The sequence below is a fragment of the Pseudonaja textilis genome, chromosome Z (assembly GCF_049901715.1).
Source record: "Pseudonaja textilis isolate UNSWEBS1 chromosome Z, rPseTex1.2, whole genome shotgun sequence".
Classification (NCBI taxonomy): domain Eukaryota; kingdom Metazoa; phylum Chordata; class Lepidosauria; order Squamata; family Elapidae; genus Pseudonaja; species Pseudonaja textilis.
The window spans coordinates 29,133,360-29,148,231 of NC_142008.1; the positions used below are offsets into that span (position 1 = coordinate 29,133,360).

At 35.3% G+C, this 14,872-nt stretch overlaps 1 protein-coding gene across 14 annotated transcripts in view; it reads left to right on the forward strand.

Moving 5' to 3' along the window:
- DYNC1I1 (dynein cytoplasmic 1 intermediate chain 1) overlaps nucleotides 1–14,872 on the forward strand; it is a 274,890-nt gene that overhangs the window by 234,760 nt on the left and 25,258 nt on the right. For 12 of the 14 annotated variants that reach the window (XM_087915831.1, XM_087915835.1, XM_087915828.1 and 9 more), the window contains 2 exons: nucleotides 2,477–2,617; nucleotides 11,763–11,888. The exons of 1 other annotated variant lie outside the window; for it this stretch is intronic. In XM_087915831.1, coding sequence (XP_087771957.1) covers nucleotides 2,477–2,617; nucleotides 11,763–11,888 — 267 coding nt within the window. The remainder of the gene's footprint in view (nucleotides 1–2,476; nucleotides 2,618–11,762; nucleotides 11,889–14,872) is intronic. One more of the 14 variants, XM_087915834.1, reaches the window with a different exon arrangement.

Sequence of the window (14,872 nt, forward strand, 5' to 3'; positions counted from 1 at the left end):
TAGAACTGGATCAGCAGCTCCTTGGGCAGTTTGACCTTTCTGAGTTGGTGCAGAAAGAACATTCTTTGTTGTGCTTTTTTGATGATGTTTTTGATGTTAGGTGTCCACTTTAGGTTATGTGATATAGTAGAACCTAGAAATTTGAAGGTCTCTACTGTTGATACTGTATTGTCTAGTATTGTAAGAGGTGGTAGTAGTCTTAGTCTTCTAAAGTCTACCACCATTTATACGGTTTTGAGTGTGTTCAGTTCCAGATTGTTCCCGTTACACCACGAGGCAAGTTACATAACCTCTGTCTGTATGCAGATTCATCATTGTCTCGAATGAGACCAATCACTGTCATGTCATCAGCAAACTTCAGTATTTTAACAGATGGATCGTTTGAGATGCAGTCATTGGTATATAGGGAGAAGAGAAGTAGAGAAAGCACACAGCCTTAGGGCGCCCCTGTGCTGATTGTACAGGTATTGGATGTGATTCCGCCTAGCTTCACGTGCTGCTTCCTGTGTGTTAGGAAGCTTATGATCCAGTTACAAGTGTGTTCAGGTACCGCTAGTTGGTTTAATTTACTTAGAAGAGCGTCTGGAATGATGGTATTGAATGCTGAACTGAACTGACTATTTCAGAGGTCAGATTTCAATACAGTCTCTAAATGTCTTGGACAATACCTCACATAACTTGCCTGTTAATGTTGATGGAAACCCTTGTCTAACATTTGTGGAAGGTACTAGATTGAGAAAGTCTAGCTCGTCTTGTCACTTTGAGAAAGAAAATTTGAAAATCTGGATTTTCTTTGATAATGTCTCTGAAATTTTGGCAGGTATAATGAATGCTGTTCACTAAAGGGTTTAATCAAATTAGGAATGCATCCAGACAAGGGAATGAGAAAAGTCACATAGTCAATGGAGAGTTGTAAATGTGTACCAATCCTTATCTACAGTATATGTCTGGTTTGGTCTGATTAGATATTTTATGCAATTCAATTCCTATAAGGTTAATTATCTACCAAAATTAAGAACATCCTGAAAAATTCTTAGATCATACTATTTGTGGTCATCCAGATGTGAAACTACAACTCTTGCATCTCTCACCACTGGCCATGAATAATAGAAATGTAAATTATAGCTTGCTGACATCTGGAAGGCGAAAGGTATTCCATAGCTGCTCTAGAGTACTTGACACTAAGCAACTATTGAAAAACTGTCATACTTAAAAAAGTTCAATCTTATGTATGAACATTTTATGCTTGATAAATTCCATCTTATAAAATAATAGTTAAATCCTCGTAAGTTTAATATTGAAACTTATCAAGTTTTTCAAGTATATTTGTGTTTGCATATGCATGCATATTCACAGATATGCACAAATATACACCCATTCATCTGCATATATGTACAAACCCTGTTGTTTAGATTTCTGTGATGGATAATAAGAATATTTAATTTCTTTATTGTTTCTAGAATTTTCATTGTCATTTAAATGTTATTTTACTGTTAACTGTTTGGGAATTAAGCAAAGCCATTATTCAGAAATGAGAATAAGGAGAAGCAAGTAAGTGTAATGAATAATTCATGACAGCCAATTATATGTTACAGTTCCCATGTACTTTTAAACTTGTCTTGCCCGCCTGTCTATTGTGAAATGAAATGATGCGTAAACTCGTAAAAGTCAAGAAGCAGCGCCACACTCTTGGCATCTGCACGCTCTGAACTTCGCCACCTCTTTTCTGAAATGAAAATCTCGAACACGAAGTTTGGGGGTGGGTGAGATTTGTAAACCCATCTAGACTCATTGCTCTTACAAAAAGAAAAATGGGGAGAACAAAAGAAACGCTTGAAATTAAGGCGATGCGTTTCGCTTAGACAGTTCTATTAGCGTAGGGCGATGGTACAGAGTAGGAGAGAACAGCATTTAGGGAACCGAGTTCAGGCATATATTTAGCTGATGGGGAGGGGACGAGGAATAAGAAAAGTTGATGCCGGCCTTGGGAATTTAGCGCAAGCTGTTTGCGCGATTAGCGACTTTGCGCAAGGAGCACTAGATGGCAGTCATCGTCTTCGCTTGCAGAGCGGGAGACTTCTGGGTGTAAGCGGGAGCTTATACGAGACAAGATTTTCTGACTAGGCGGCAAGATGAACCTTTAGCTAGCGTTTCCCTATTTCCCTCCGCGTTGGAGTACCAGCTGCAGCACCCTTTACCTATACAGTATGCAAAGTCTGGGAAATCGTTCCCGTTTCCAATAATTTCTCGTGCGCTTACCCCCACCCCCCACCCCAGCCCCCGGTGGCTGCCCCCCGGGAGAGTGCCGCCGCAGGCCCGCCTTTGCGTACTCGGACCTTTCATCTGCGGAAAGTTTTATGACACTTGGTTGAATGTGCAAAGTTTTTAATTAGACTCTCCAGACAGCCCGAGGCGGCAGTAGCGCCACGAAGTCTTCTTGCCCTTCCCCTCTGCTTTTTTTGCCCCCCTTTTGCAGCACAACAAGCCGCTCTACTCCTTTGAAGACAATGCCGACTATGTCTACGACGTCATGTGGTCCCCCGTGCACCCCGCTCTCTTCGCCTGCGTCGACGGGATGGGCCGATTGGATCTCTGGAACCTGAATAATGACACCGAGGTGAGGCGGGGAGGCAATCGCGGCTTGGGAGAGGAGGGAATTGGCGACTTTCTTGCCTATTCTTCGTTTGTTTGGTTTTTTTGCAAACTTTTGCAAAGGGGAAAGTGGAACAGAAGTGGGCTGTGTTGCCTTCCTGAGACCAAGCCTCTCCATGGTTTGTGTTGTGTATTCATTTGGGGGTGGGGGGGGGGGAGAACTTTTCTTTCCCCTTGCCTGTTCCATGCACCTACCCAGAAACATGCTCCAGATTCCCACGTCTTAGACTTCCAGAGAGAAGCCCAACCGTGGTTTTCCTCGCAGGAAGCTCCTTCACTGATTTCTCTATGCACGGTGTCTAAATTAAAGATTTTTTTCACCCTTCGTTCTTTTTTCTTTTTCTCTGGCAAATCGAAAAGCCTGAAAATCTACCGGAAGTGTAGGGGAAGACCCCCCCAGTTACAGAATCGCATTTGCTGATTTGTGGAAAAACATTGTCACCGATACTCGATTATTATCACCACACGAGGCCCAGTGCGCCACGTGAAGGCAGCTGTCCTCTTCTGCAGAGGGGCTGGCGTCTAATGGGCGACAGTGCCTACTCCTCCCACTCGACTGTGCCAGATTCCTTTAGGGAAACTTCCCGTTTGTGGTGGGTTACATTTCCCTTCATTCTAAGTTAGGAAGGTTATACTGGCTGAAAATGATGGGAAGTGTAGATTGGCATCTATAGCCTCACTTCTAACAGTTTATAGAGGTCAACAAAAAGTGATTTGCTTTTTGGGGATAGGTGAATAACTAGTTTTGTAATCACACACACCCCTTTTAACCATGCTTCTCTATATTTTGAAGGAGAATTTTTCCTTCCCACTTGGGGACTGCAATGTTTATATTCATGTGTAAGTCTCAGGCTTAATTATGATCAAATAGCTCAAGAACCAGTTATTACTTTTTTATCCAGAAACAAGCAGATCTTCAGAGCAACTTGATTAGCTCTTATTATTTGTTTTATATGCTAAAATTTGTGGTTGCGTTAAATGCACAATTCATTCTGACATATTTCCGTTAATATTTTTCTACTTTACTGCAGAAGTTTATACAGGATCATAGATTAAAAAAGAAACTTAGTTTGCTGCCAAGTTCTTTGTATGCATAGCTCAAGTGTTTGATTCAGTATATTAAGACATAGCTTGTTTGTTCATAGCTTAATACTGTGCTGTAATAATGACTCGGCCATTTTAGTTTGCAAACCATAGTTAAAATGTTGGTGATAACCCAGCCAGGTGCAATTATTAAGGAAACCAGTTTTGCTTAATCTGGACATTCTACGTCCTGGTAGAGTATCTTTTATAATTCTTGCCACTTGGCATTCTTCATTGGGAATGCTAGAAATTTCAGTTTGCATATTTGAAGATAGTTCATTTGAGATGTATACACTGCTGTGTATCATGGTTAAGCAAAACCATTGTTTTGTGCAGTGGATGAATTCAAGACTCTCAATGACCATGCATAACATTATACTGTAAAAAACATCCTGAAAAAAGCTGCACAAAATAGTTCTGTTCAAAACAAAAGAATTTGGGCAAAAGCTGCACAGTTTCAGTCCTTTCCTCATTGGGTTAGGCCCATGTTCATTAAATTCAGTAGGCCTGAAACCTATACAAAATTGGATTTAAAGATAATTTCATTGAGATCAATTCTTGTTAAATTCCCTGGAATTTATATTGGCTGTCTTAAGGATAAGTACTGCCTAATTCTATTTAATTATTTACTCAGTATTTAGCCCACTGAATTCAATGGGGCATCTTCCTGGAAGTGGATGCATATATGTGCAGCCCCGTTTGAATGTTGGCTATTACTACTTCTTTAGTAGCTTTTTGTACTGCAGTATTAAGCAGCAATCCTGATTCTGGATAATTTTACTAAATTATTTTACTAAATTATAGTTTATTGTATAACATTACATGAATCCAGACACTTTCGTCCATTCTGTAAATACGATAAACTATGATTTAGTCCAGTGTATGAACTTCCTATCAGGTTCACAGTAATATGGGAAAAAAACATGGAAGCGCTAAACCTAGGAGTAGAGTAATAAAGTGATGTGAATTACATCATGTTAATATATACAAGTAGAGGAAAAATTGCTTCTGAAGAAATGTAGATTTACAGTGGTTAATAAGGAAAATAAGCTGAGAAAATTTCAATAAAATATTGTATCTTTGTATAGTAAGTGGATTTATAGTGTTTTTTCCTCAGCTATTTTTTAAAAATGTGCATAATTTTTAAATTTCCTATTTTAAAAACATGAAGCATTTTATTATTAGATTTTTATCCTTCATTTTTCATATATAACTCAACATACCTAAAACATAGTATAATATTTTTTCAAATTATAATTTCTGTGCAAATCCTGGCTAGTGTCTTGAAATTAATCACATGCAGCAGAAGGAAGCTCCACTTATGATTATAATAAATGAGTTATATTTTTCCAGTGTTTTTTTATGGAAAACCAACTAGCAGACGCAGGTGGAACACCAGTAGTTAGTTAAGATAAGTTGAATTAGGAAGAATAACTTTTTCTCGTATTTTTCCTGAAGAAAAGGCTGCATGGGAGAAAATTCTTTGCTTGCAGACTCTTAAAAAGGGTTTTCAGTATATTCTGAACCTTTCTCTCACAATCTTGCATTTAAAGATATGACCTAAGCTAGGATATTTATTACTTAATAGATGATCAGTTTTATTCTGAAAAGTAAACCAGGAAAAATCTCAGTTTTGTAAAGTTTATTTATTATTTGGAGGTGATTTCTAAGGTAACTATATATTCTAAGGTAACTATATACATATCTATGAGGCAGATCCATTATCATTTTACATTTATTGTCTTACCACAATAAAGCCTTGTTTTATTACAAAAGTAAAAATGATAAATGAAATATTCTGGGGATATTCTGAATTCATATTTATCAAACAAGTTATTCATGCATATTGTAGTTTAAGTCAAATTAATATGATTAATTCTTATACTTCAAGTTACCATTATTATTTAGTTCCTATTTAGAGAATCTTCTGTTGTGAGAATCTTCTGTTTTTAAACCGAGATGTGGCTTATACATTTTATAAACAAATATTTTGAGAGCTTTCATCTTTTTGTGCAGTATATATATATTTTTTGAAGCATACACACATTTTTCTTTGCAAAGCTGCTCTTTTCAATTACATTTTTGAAATGTAGGAGCAAAGATTTCCATTCCAGTAGCAGCTAGAAATATAAAGAGAAATCAAGAAAAGATAGTTGCTTATTTAGCATTGAAAGACCTGAAATGGGAGATTAAAAAAAGGGAGAATTTGAGAAGATATATTTGGTTCATGAAAATCAATATTTTTTCTGTAGTTGTTTTTACTGCCCTTTATTTTTTGTCTCATGTTATTTTATTCTGAATTCAAAAGATGGGCAGGTTTTTTACTTTTCCCATTATGAAACGAGTACGTATTATTTATTTTTACAGAAATGGTCTCTTGAACTTTTTATTCCTCTTTTTTTTTTGCAAGAATAATCTTGCCATTCAGCAACAATGCTTACAAGCAGGGTTTGAACTTGAGTTCTGATAAATATTATCTCATATGAACTAACATCAGTGCATTTTTGAAGTGTTCTTTAGCTGAAATTCTGACAGAATTGTAAGAAAACAATAAGGTAATGCAGAATAAATCAATGAAGACTATAAAAGCAGCTATATGAAAGTAAGTAATAATGATAACACATTTCATATTTGTAGCTGCAGAAGTAGCTAGCTGTATTAGCAAGAACAGAAAATCCAGAGTATGCATTGGTACAATACATCTGTGACGCAGGAACTGGTAAGGCAAGACAATATTTAATGAATTGGATGGTATGGGAAGGAGGCAGAGGAGAATGAATTTATATAAGTGGACATTTAGTACAGAAGTAACTCAGCCAATAGAACAAAAGTAATATGTTAACTATTTTCTTCTTCGCTTTTTGTTTAGTTTTCCTTTCACATTACTATAACGTATTTCATAGTAGAAAGAAAATACAAATTTTTAACTGATTTGGCTGTAAATCATGTAAGACAGGTAAGGAAGGACAAATGCTGAAAACTGGATTGTCAAGTAAAGACTGTAGATCTTTTGAAGTGCTCTTAGCAGGAAGTTTCAGAGGCAGCTTAATTATAAAGTAGCTGAATAGGGAGGATTTTTTTCCCTTCAGTTTTTACTTTGAGGTAAGGGGACAATTTGGAAGTGGAAACACATCTATACAGATGTTATTGTTAAGGAGATTTGACTGTCAATATTCTAAAAATTCTTAACACCAAATCTTGCTGCTTTTAAAATGAATGGGAAGAAATGTGTCCCCTTTTTAATTGACACAAGTCTTCTTTACATAGGATGTTGAAATTGTTCTTTGATCAGGACAAAAGAGCTTGTGAAATTGAACAAGAATATAGCCATAGGATTTACTTTACTCTCATTTGTTTAATTTGGACTGCTAGTGTATGTTGCATGAAGAAATGTCAGGATTTTTTTCTCTCCTTTTCTCCTGTTAGGACACCAGCAGGAATAAATTCAACGCAAGCATGTTGCCAGTAAAAACTAATCAGAGACCCACAGTAGCAACCAAGGAGAAAATGCTTTAACAACTGAAAGCAATTTTCCTTTTGATCCTTTGCCTGGCAATTTTAAACTGTACAAAACAATGGTTTTATTCCCTGAGAAGTATTGGGCCACAATCCAGGCAGCGTTAAGCAGATGGGGCACCACTTTAAGAGATAAAGCAAAGCCAGTCCTAAACTTAGATCACCTCCAATAAAATTAAAGAAAACAGTATCTTAGTTTGAATCATACCCTTAGTTTTAATAATTTATATTTTAGTTCTACATGTCTATAATCATAGTAAAATCTGATTTGTTACTAGATAGAAGGATTTATCTTAGACTAATTACATGGTTGCAACACCACAGCTTTAATAGACTAATCTGTTTATTAAACAGGCAAAATTATTGGGAGGTAAGATAGTTAGCATTATAATTTTGTGATAAAAATACAGACATTGCTTCAGAACCGGTGTTATGATTTTCAAATGTCCAGTTTAAATCATTGGGAATTTTGAAAATCTTAGCACTAGTCTTGCACTTCAGCTCCCAGTGATTTAAATTGAACTTGTTTTTCCACAAGTTTGGGATTAAGTTATTAATCAATTTCAGCTAAATATTTTGATTCAACTCAATTAAAGACAAGGTTGTTGGCAATATATAACTTGTAAGAGGCCACATTGTATGTTTTTACTGTAGTACAGATATGCAATATGGACTTGCAGTTGAGTACAGTGAACCTACCGATCCATAGTACAATTTGAAATGACGGGTCATAAGAGCTTGTTCCTAGAAGTTGCTTTGAGCACTTCATATAAATAATGGCAAAGCTAATTAGGAGCATACTATAGATGTATGCGTAATTGGTATAAAATGGGCCTTAAATGTTTGTGGTATTTACAAAAAGGTCCTGAAAAGGTTTCTTGCTGTAATTCTTGGAAGAAGCTGCAATGTTGAACTCCTTAAGACAATAACACAGCAATTTTCTAAGTTCATAGTTTAATTAATTTAGTCTCAACATTTATATTCTGCCTTTCTCTTAAATATTCAAAATAGATAATGGCTAAAAAGATATTGTTTTGAGATGGTAAGTGGAGGCAGAAATACAAATCAGTAAGACTATCAAACAATGCACAGACGACACCAAAACATGAACATTATAATAATGTTGATAAAATGAAAATGACCTCTTGGAAAGTGACAAGGGATCACAACTTTAAAAAGTTTGTTAGAAATCTTGGGTGCCTATAAGTGTAATACACATAATTTATAACAATTTTCTGAATCGGGGGCTTTCACTACTGATAATAGAATTCATAGCCATCAGGCCTAAGAACGGAAATGTCTGCATTGTAACATACTGTAGCAACAGAACCAGTAAAATCTGCATTTGGTAACTTCATACAATTATTTTGAAATTATTTCATGGACATGTGTATATAACTTTTAACTTAAAAAATACTTGATGCATTCCTTTTTTAAATCACCATTGGCTTTCTGTTTGTTAAAAGGGTTGAATTAGTTTTCTTTTGATGCAGGTTTTTTGTAATCCTTGATTGATTATGAGAGTTTAGATGTACTTGTTTATCTCAAATTAAAAGCAATAAGGGAAATCCTTAAAGCTTAAAATAATGTTGCTAATCATATGTTACTTATCTATCAAGTGGGTCTGAAAGTGGTATATTCTAAGAAATATCTATTGATCTATACTTCCATATTCTCCTAATGAAGTCAGTAATCATATATTTAAAATGGCATGATTGAGAAAAAATATTATCACTCTTAACTGTATTTTCCATTTGGGCTAAAACAATTTTCTGCATTCATGCCTCCTTATGAATATAGTTTTTAATTATATTCATGTCTTCTCCATGAATGTAATTTTTTAATTATATATAATTATTTCATACATTATATCCTGAACATGTATCCAATGTAGTTAACATTTTTCTACCAATTCTTTCATATTAGAAATAATACGTTCTTACTATTGTTATATTAGTCTATCATACTTTGTTTTAAAATATATGTTGGTCACCTCAAGGCACACTTAATAATCTTGCCTCTTATTTTCCTACCATAATAATCCTGTGAGAGAAGATGACTAGCCAGATGTTATCCAGCAAGATTTCCTGCTTATGCTTAACTCACAGTCTTCTGGTTTCTATTCCAATATCTTAACTACTGCACCAAACTGTTCTTCATGTGACTTGAATATACTTAATTAAAATTGTTTAAAAATTAGATTTCAGGACTATGTAAGGACAGCTGAAATGATTCATTCAATTCTTCTGAACTTCTACTTTTGAGTTCCATTGTTCTCAAATGAGAATAATTGTTCTGTTTGGTATATATCAATGAGAGATGCAACAGTTTAGGGAGAAAAAGCTAGGAATACCTTTTTCCAGAATTAGTACTTCTCAGATAGGCATTCATTTTACATTTGGATGCTAAATTTTGAAATAAGAAAAGGAGAATTCCTGATAGAATATCCAAAATATTTGGAGCCTTCTAATTTGTCTGGACCATCCAAAAACAAGGATTATATCATGCTTTAAAATGAAATAAACCTTGTTTTAATAATTTCTCCGCAAATAACATTTTTTTCAAACATTAGTTCTATCTGTTTATTTAGTGGTTCAATCACAAATTTAATTGCAGTTTTAGTGTTTTTTTTCAATGTAACCATATCCATAGGGTATAATCATATGCTTAATATTTTTGTTACATTATAATTGTAACATTTTTTTTAAAGTTAGGTTTTTAATTTTTAAAATTTTGGACCGTCCTTCACTCACAACGTAATATGTTAATCAGCAGCAGTGTTTTCTCCACCTTGGCATCTTTAAGATATATGGCCCGACTCCCAGAATTCTCCAGCCTGCATTTTAGCAGTGCACAAGCAATTAAAACAATACTAAATAAACTCAACAAATAGAAAAGCTTGGGGCAGTTAAAGGGAAAGCTTGGGAAAGTTCAGTCAGATGTTTTGGATAAGAAGTCCTAAGGATAGTATTCCAAAGTCTTGGATTTTTTTTTGTAACCTCTTAATTCACTTATCAAATAAACTCCATCAGATGATCTTCATATATATTCTAGTACTATATATGTGTGTGATTTTAAATGCAAATTTATACAAATAAAAATTGCTTCTTAATTATAGAATTATATTATCTTTGTCAAATATTATCAAGCATCAACATCTGAAAAATTAAACTACTTTGAGTTATTTTTTAAGTAAGAAGTCATATTTTCTGTTAAAAATATTAAGCTATTTTTATTTGTATAAATTCTGTTGAAAATATTCTAAAGAATCTCAGAACATCAGCTAAGAAGTAAAGTTGATCCTTCATAAATCTTTTTTTTGGGCGGAGGGCTAAATCTGCCAATTGAAGCAGGCTAACCTTATTTTTGACAAATAAGGCAAAGTTTCAGGAAGAAACACATAGTTTCCATCCTATAAAAGAGAACATCAAAGTTGAGTGTGTCCACTTTGCAATCCTTTCTTTTATCTTAATGTTTGCTAGTAGGTTAAAATTCATAGGTCCAGCCAATGACTGTTGACTGGTAAGAAATCGAGTAGATCTTGCTCAAAATAATCTTACAAACAAATCTATGAGCTAAAATTTAAATCGATTTCTGTAATATTTACTTGTTACTGAATAATTTGATTTTATAAAGCAATGGAAATTATGCAAACATGAGGATCCAGATGGTATTCCAGCTGATACATGTATTACATCTAAACCAGGCCTGTCCAACTGGCAGCCCACAGGCCGTTTTTGCCTTTGAGGAGCCCACCCTGGCTCTGCAAAGGCAAAAACATTGTGATATGTCACGATATGGTCCGTGATGCCTCTGACCAATTGATTTAAATTCAGATAGCTGAGTTGATTCAATTTCAGTCCTCAGATTTCATATTTACTTATAGTTGTTGTGCAATGTACAGAATATGTAGACCTGTTTTCAGCATCACTGCTGTGCTCTTGATTAGACCAGTTTAGTTTTGAAGCTTCTCATATGCTTTTCTTGGACAATATATTCTTCAGTTTTGCAAAATGAGATGTAAGTAGAAGAAATAACATGAAAGTTATTAATTCCCCATTTGTAGTCCTCTTTTTTGTTTGTTTGCTTATTTCTGATCTCATCCTGTGTCCTCTAAACTAATTGCTTGAGGTCAGTAAAATGTTTATATAAAGCTACAAGGATAGGATCTTTCAGTTTTCAATTTATGCTTGGTACCACATGTAAGCTCATTAGTCTTTGCCAGTCATCTTTTGATCTATTAGGCCATACCAAAAAAAGAAAAGGAAAGGAAAAAAAAAGCAGTGCTGGTTTTAGCATGTCTGAAGCTTGGATTAAAAAAAAACAAAAACTTAAACATTTGAGTCCCTTGGTCTTCATGTATTGTCCACAAATCTTTCTGCCATTTAATAGTTTGGTTTTCCTCTGCTGTCTCTTCTCTTTTCATATTCTTCATGTAAAAGACAATAAATTCCTTCCTATGTAAGTGTTCTATAAATGTATTATTCATATTAGAATAATATATTTGATAGGTTCCAACAGCTAGTGTGACCATTGAAGGAGCTTCTGCCCTCAATCGTGTTCGTTGGAGCCAGGCTGGAAAAGAAGTAGCAGTCGGCGACTCTGAAGGACGGATCTGGATATATGATGTTGGAGAGGTACTTAATCTTTTTTTATTAATATTTGGATGTTTTGTAATTGGTTTCAAAGAATATTTATACAGTCAACTCTGTCTGATCTGGAAAGCTAAGCAGAGCCTTCTTAATATTTGAATAGAACAAAATTTCTGCAGGAAGCAATAATGATTGAAAGGTAATAATGCCCATGATGATACAACATCACAAACATAATCCTTATATACTTGCAACCTAAAATTTTGTTGCTTTTCTTTCCTGACACCTAGCAAGCACTTATGAAATAAGAGGCCACCAAGGAATAGCGAAGGACTAGAATGTAAAATGAAAAATGATAAACAACCTGGAAGAAGGCAGTCACAAACTACTGCCAAGCAGGTTACATAGAGGTGATCATGTAATTATCAGAAGTTGAGCTTGAGTTAAAAGAGGCTTAACCTTGATCCTAATATTGGAGTTAAATTAGTGTATCATTTCAGAGGCATAATTATCTGATGCAATGTGAAATCAGTCCTTTTGTGAAACCAAGGAACTTCAGTATTTGAAATGTTCCTGTATGCTACAGTAATTAAGATAAATTAAAGAGATATACCCAGCACATTTAAAATGGATATGTTCATAATTAATTATTAATGCTGTTAACTTGATTATGGTTCATTGCCATTGACTTCATTTTAGAATGTATGTAACACCTTGATTTCATTCATTCAGAATTATGCAATAAAAAGTGTTCTTTAATACTTTTAAATAGGTTCTTACCCTAATTGAACTTCCATGTTTTATACCAAGCTCACAAGATATCAGTGCATTCAAAAAAGTGCTGTCTTTTAGTTCTATAAAATGTTATAGCCAGGTTAATCAGCTTCTTGGAAAGACTTGCTGTTTAATTTTAGTCTTTCTTTCTGCAAACTTCTAGAAATAATTGATTTTACCTGTTTCAGACACAGTATCCATATGCCCTATTTTGCCAAAGATAATTTTTGCTTACATTTGGTGTCCCCTGCGAGTCTAAATGTGTCAAATTATTTGGCTTCCACAGCTAATCAAGATATGTCAAGGTATAACTCTGGACCTTCCAGGCCAGAATTACTATTGGTTTATATATGTAATCCAAAGTTAAGCAAATATAAAGAATTTATTGATTGATTGCATTTATAAGGATAGCATAAATCATTAGAAGGTAGCTATACAGTTGACAAAGTAGGTAGAAAATAAACATTCATTTTCCCTACTGTCATAGGGAGTTTTAATTATATTACTATTTGAATGGTTGCATCTATTCTAAATATGTAAATAAAATTATGCAAATAATGTCTTTGTCCTCTTTTGATGGACAATACATTCAAAACATAACTGGTTGGATTAATAATGTAATCAGTAGACATTTTTTGTTCTGTAAATAACTGAAATTAGGAGATCCATTCAGTGGCCTCTAGACTGCAGAATGTAGAGAAGTTTTATTTTTTATTTCCTTAACATGCCTGAAAAATCCCCTCTAAACAATCTTCCATATTTTATATAATGATAAAATGTTCACACTTTTACCAACTTATCCTCATTTCACAAAAAGTTAACATTGTGAAAAAAAAAGTTTCTGAAACATTAAACAGATGTGACACAATATATTAGGTCTGTCTTTTTTAATGTAATTGAAAGAATTGTTGAATGGGGAAATGATACTGTTTTAAATATTCTTTGGTCATACTCATACAACTCTTGATTATACAGTGAGATTGCCCAAAGAGTAATGTGGAAAACTCAGGAAAATAGATGTTCTATCCCAAAGGTTCACCAGAATAGATGCTTTTTTAGCTTTCCAGCATTTAATTGTATATAATCTATAGGTGTCCATAGTAAGTCATCACAGTTATTCCTAGAGTTCATATTAATATTGAAGTGGAAGAAAAATGCTTTTCTACATTGTAGGAAAGAGATTTGCAGAAAAGATGTCTTAGTCCGCAGCAGTATATCCAAGGTCTGGAAGGCAGATCTGGCCCACGGGTTCTTAGATCTGGCCCACTGGCCCACCCAAATGACCAGCCCACAGTGCGTCTGCCAACAAAAATGGAGCTTCGGGAGGCCCCCTCCTGAACCAGTGGTGGTATTCAAATAAAGTTGCTACCAGTTCGGTGGGCACGCTTTGCACACACTTTTCATGCATGAGTGTGCCAAACGTGCACTTTGCGCAGGTTCAGAGGCATTTGCGCAGGTTCAGAGGCATTCTAACTCACCACCTGCAAGCCTGCACAATGCTGGTCACTGCAGCAGCTGCCACGCAGCTCTATTCTGTGCCATGCAAAGCAGCTGCGCTTTGAATTCTGGCCATAAAAGTGAGTATGGGAGGCCAAGCAGGCAGGTGGGCCAAACACAGAGCAGCAGAGAGAACCAGTTCTGTGTCCGCTGCTCATCGTTGCTACCGGCTCTCCAGAACCGGGCAGAACCGGTTGAACACCACCACTGTCCTGAATCCTGTTTTCACTGGCAGAGGGTTGCAGGAGATTGAAAATGGCACCCAGATGGGCCGTGTGTGTCCTCCTTGAGCTCTGTTTTCGCTGGCAGAGGATTGCAGGAGGACTTTGAGGCCGAAAATGGAGCCCAGGAGGGCTGTCGTGGCCGAAAATGGAACCTCAATGAGTGACATCAAGCTGGTCATGTCCCCCCCCCCAAGGTCAAACACAACCCTGATGAGGCCCTCAATGAAATTGAGTTTGACACCCCCGAGCTACAGCCATATATGAGCCATGATACTACATAACCCCTTTTAGGCATCTTTTATTTTATTATCTTAAGCTGTTGCTTAAATGTTTATGCTAGGTAAGGATGAAATAAAATCTGAAATTGGTCGTAAAAAAGCAATAAGCTGTAGGGTGAAGAGTAAAGTATAATGGAAATTTAACAAGCTGAATAAACCATGTGGCAGTGCAATTCTGAATGCTTCCTTACAATAGGCTAAAATTGAAACAAATTGAAGTCAGTGCGGTGTGTGCTTGATGGACTGTGTCTCTTTG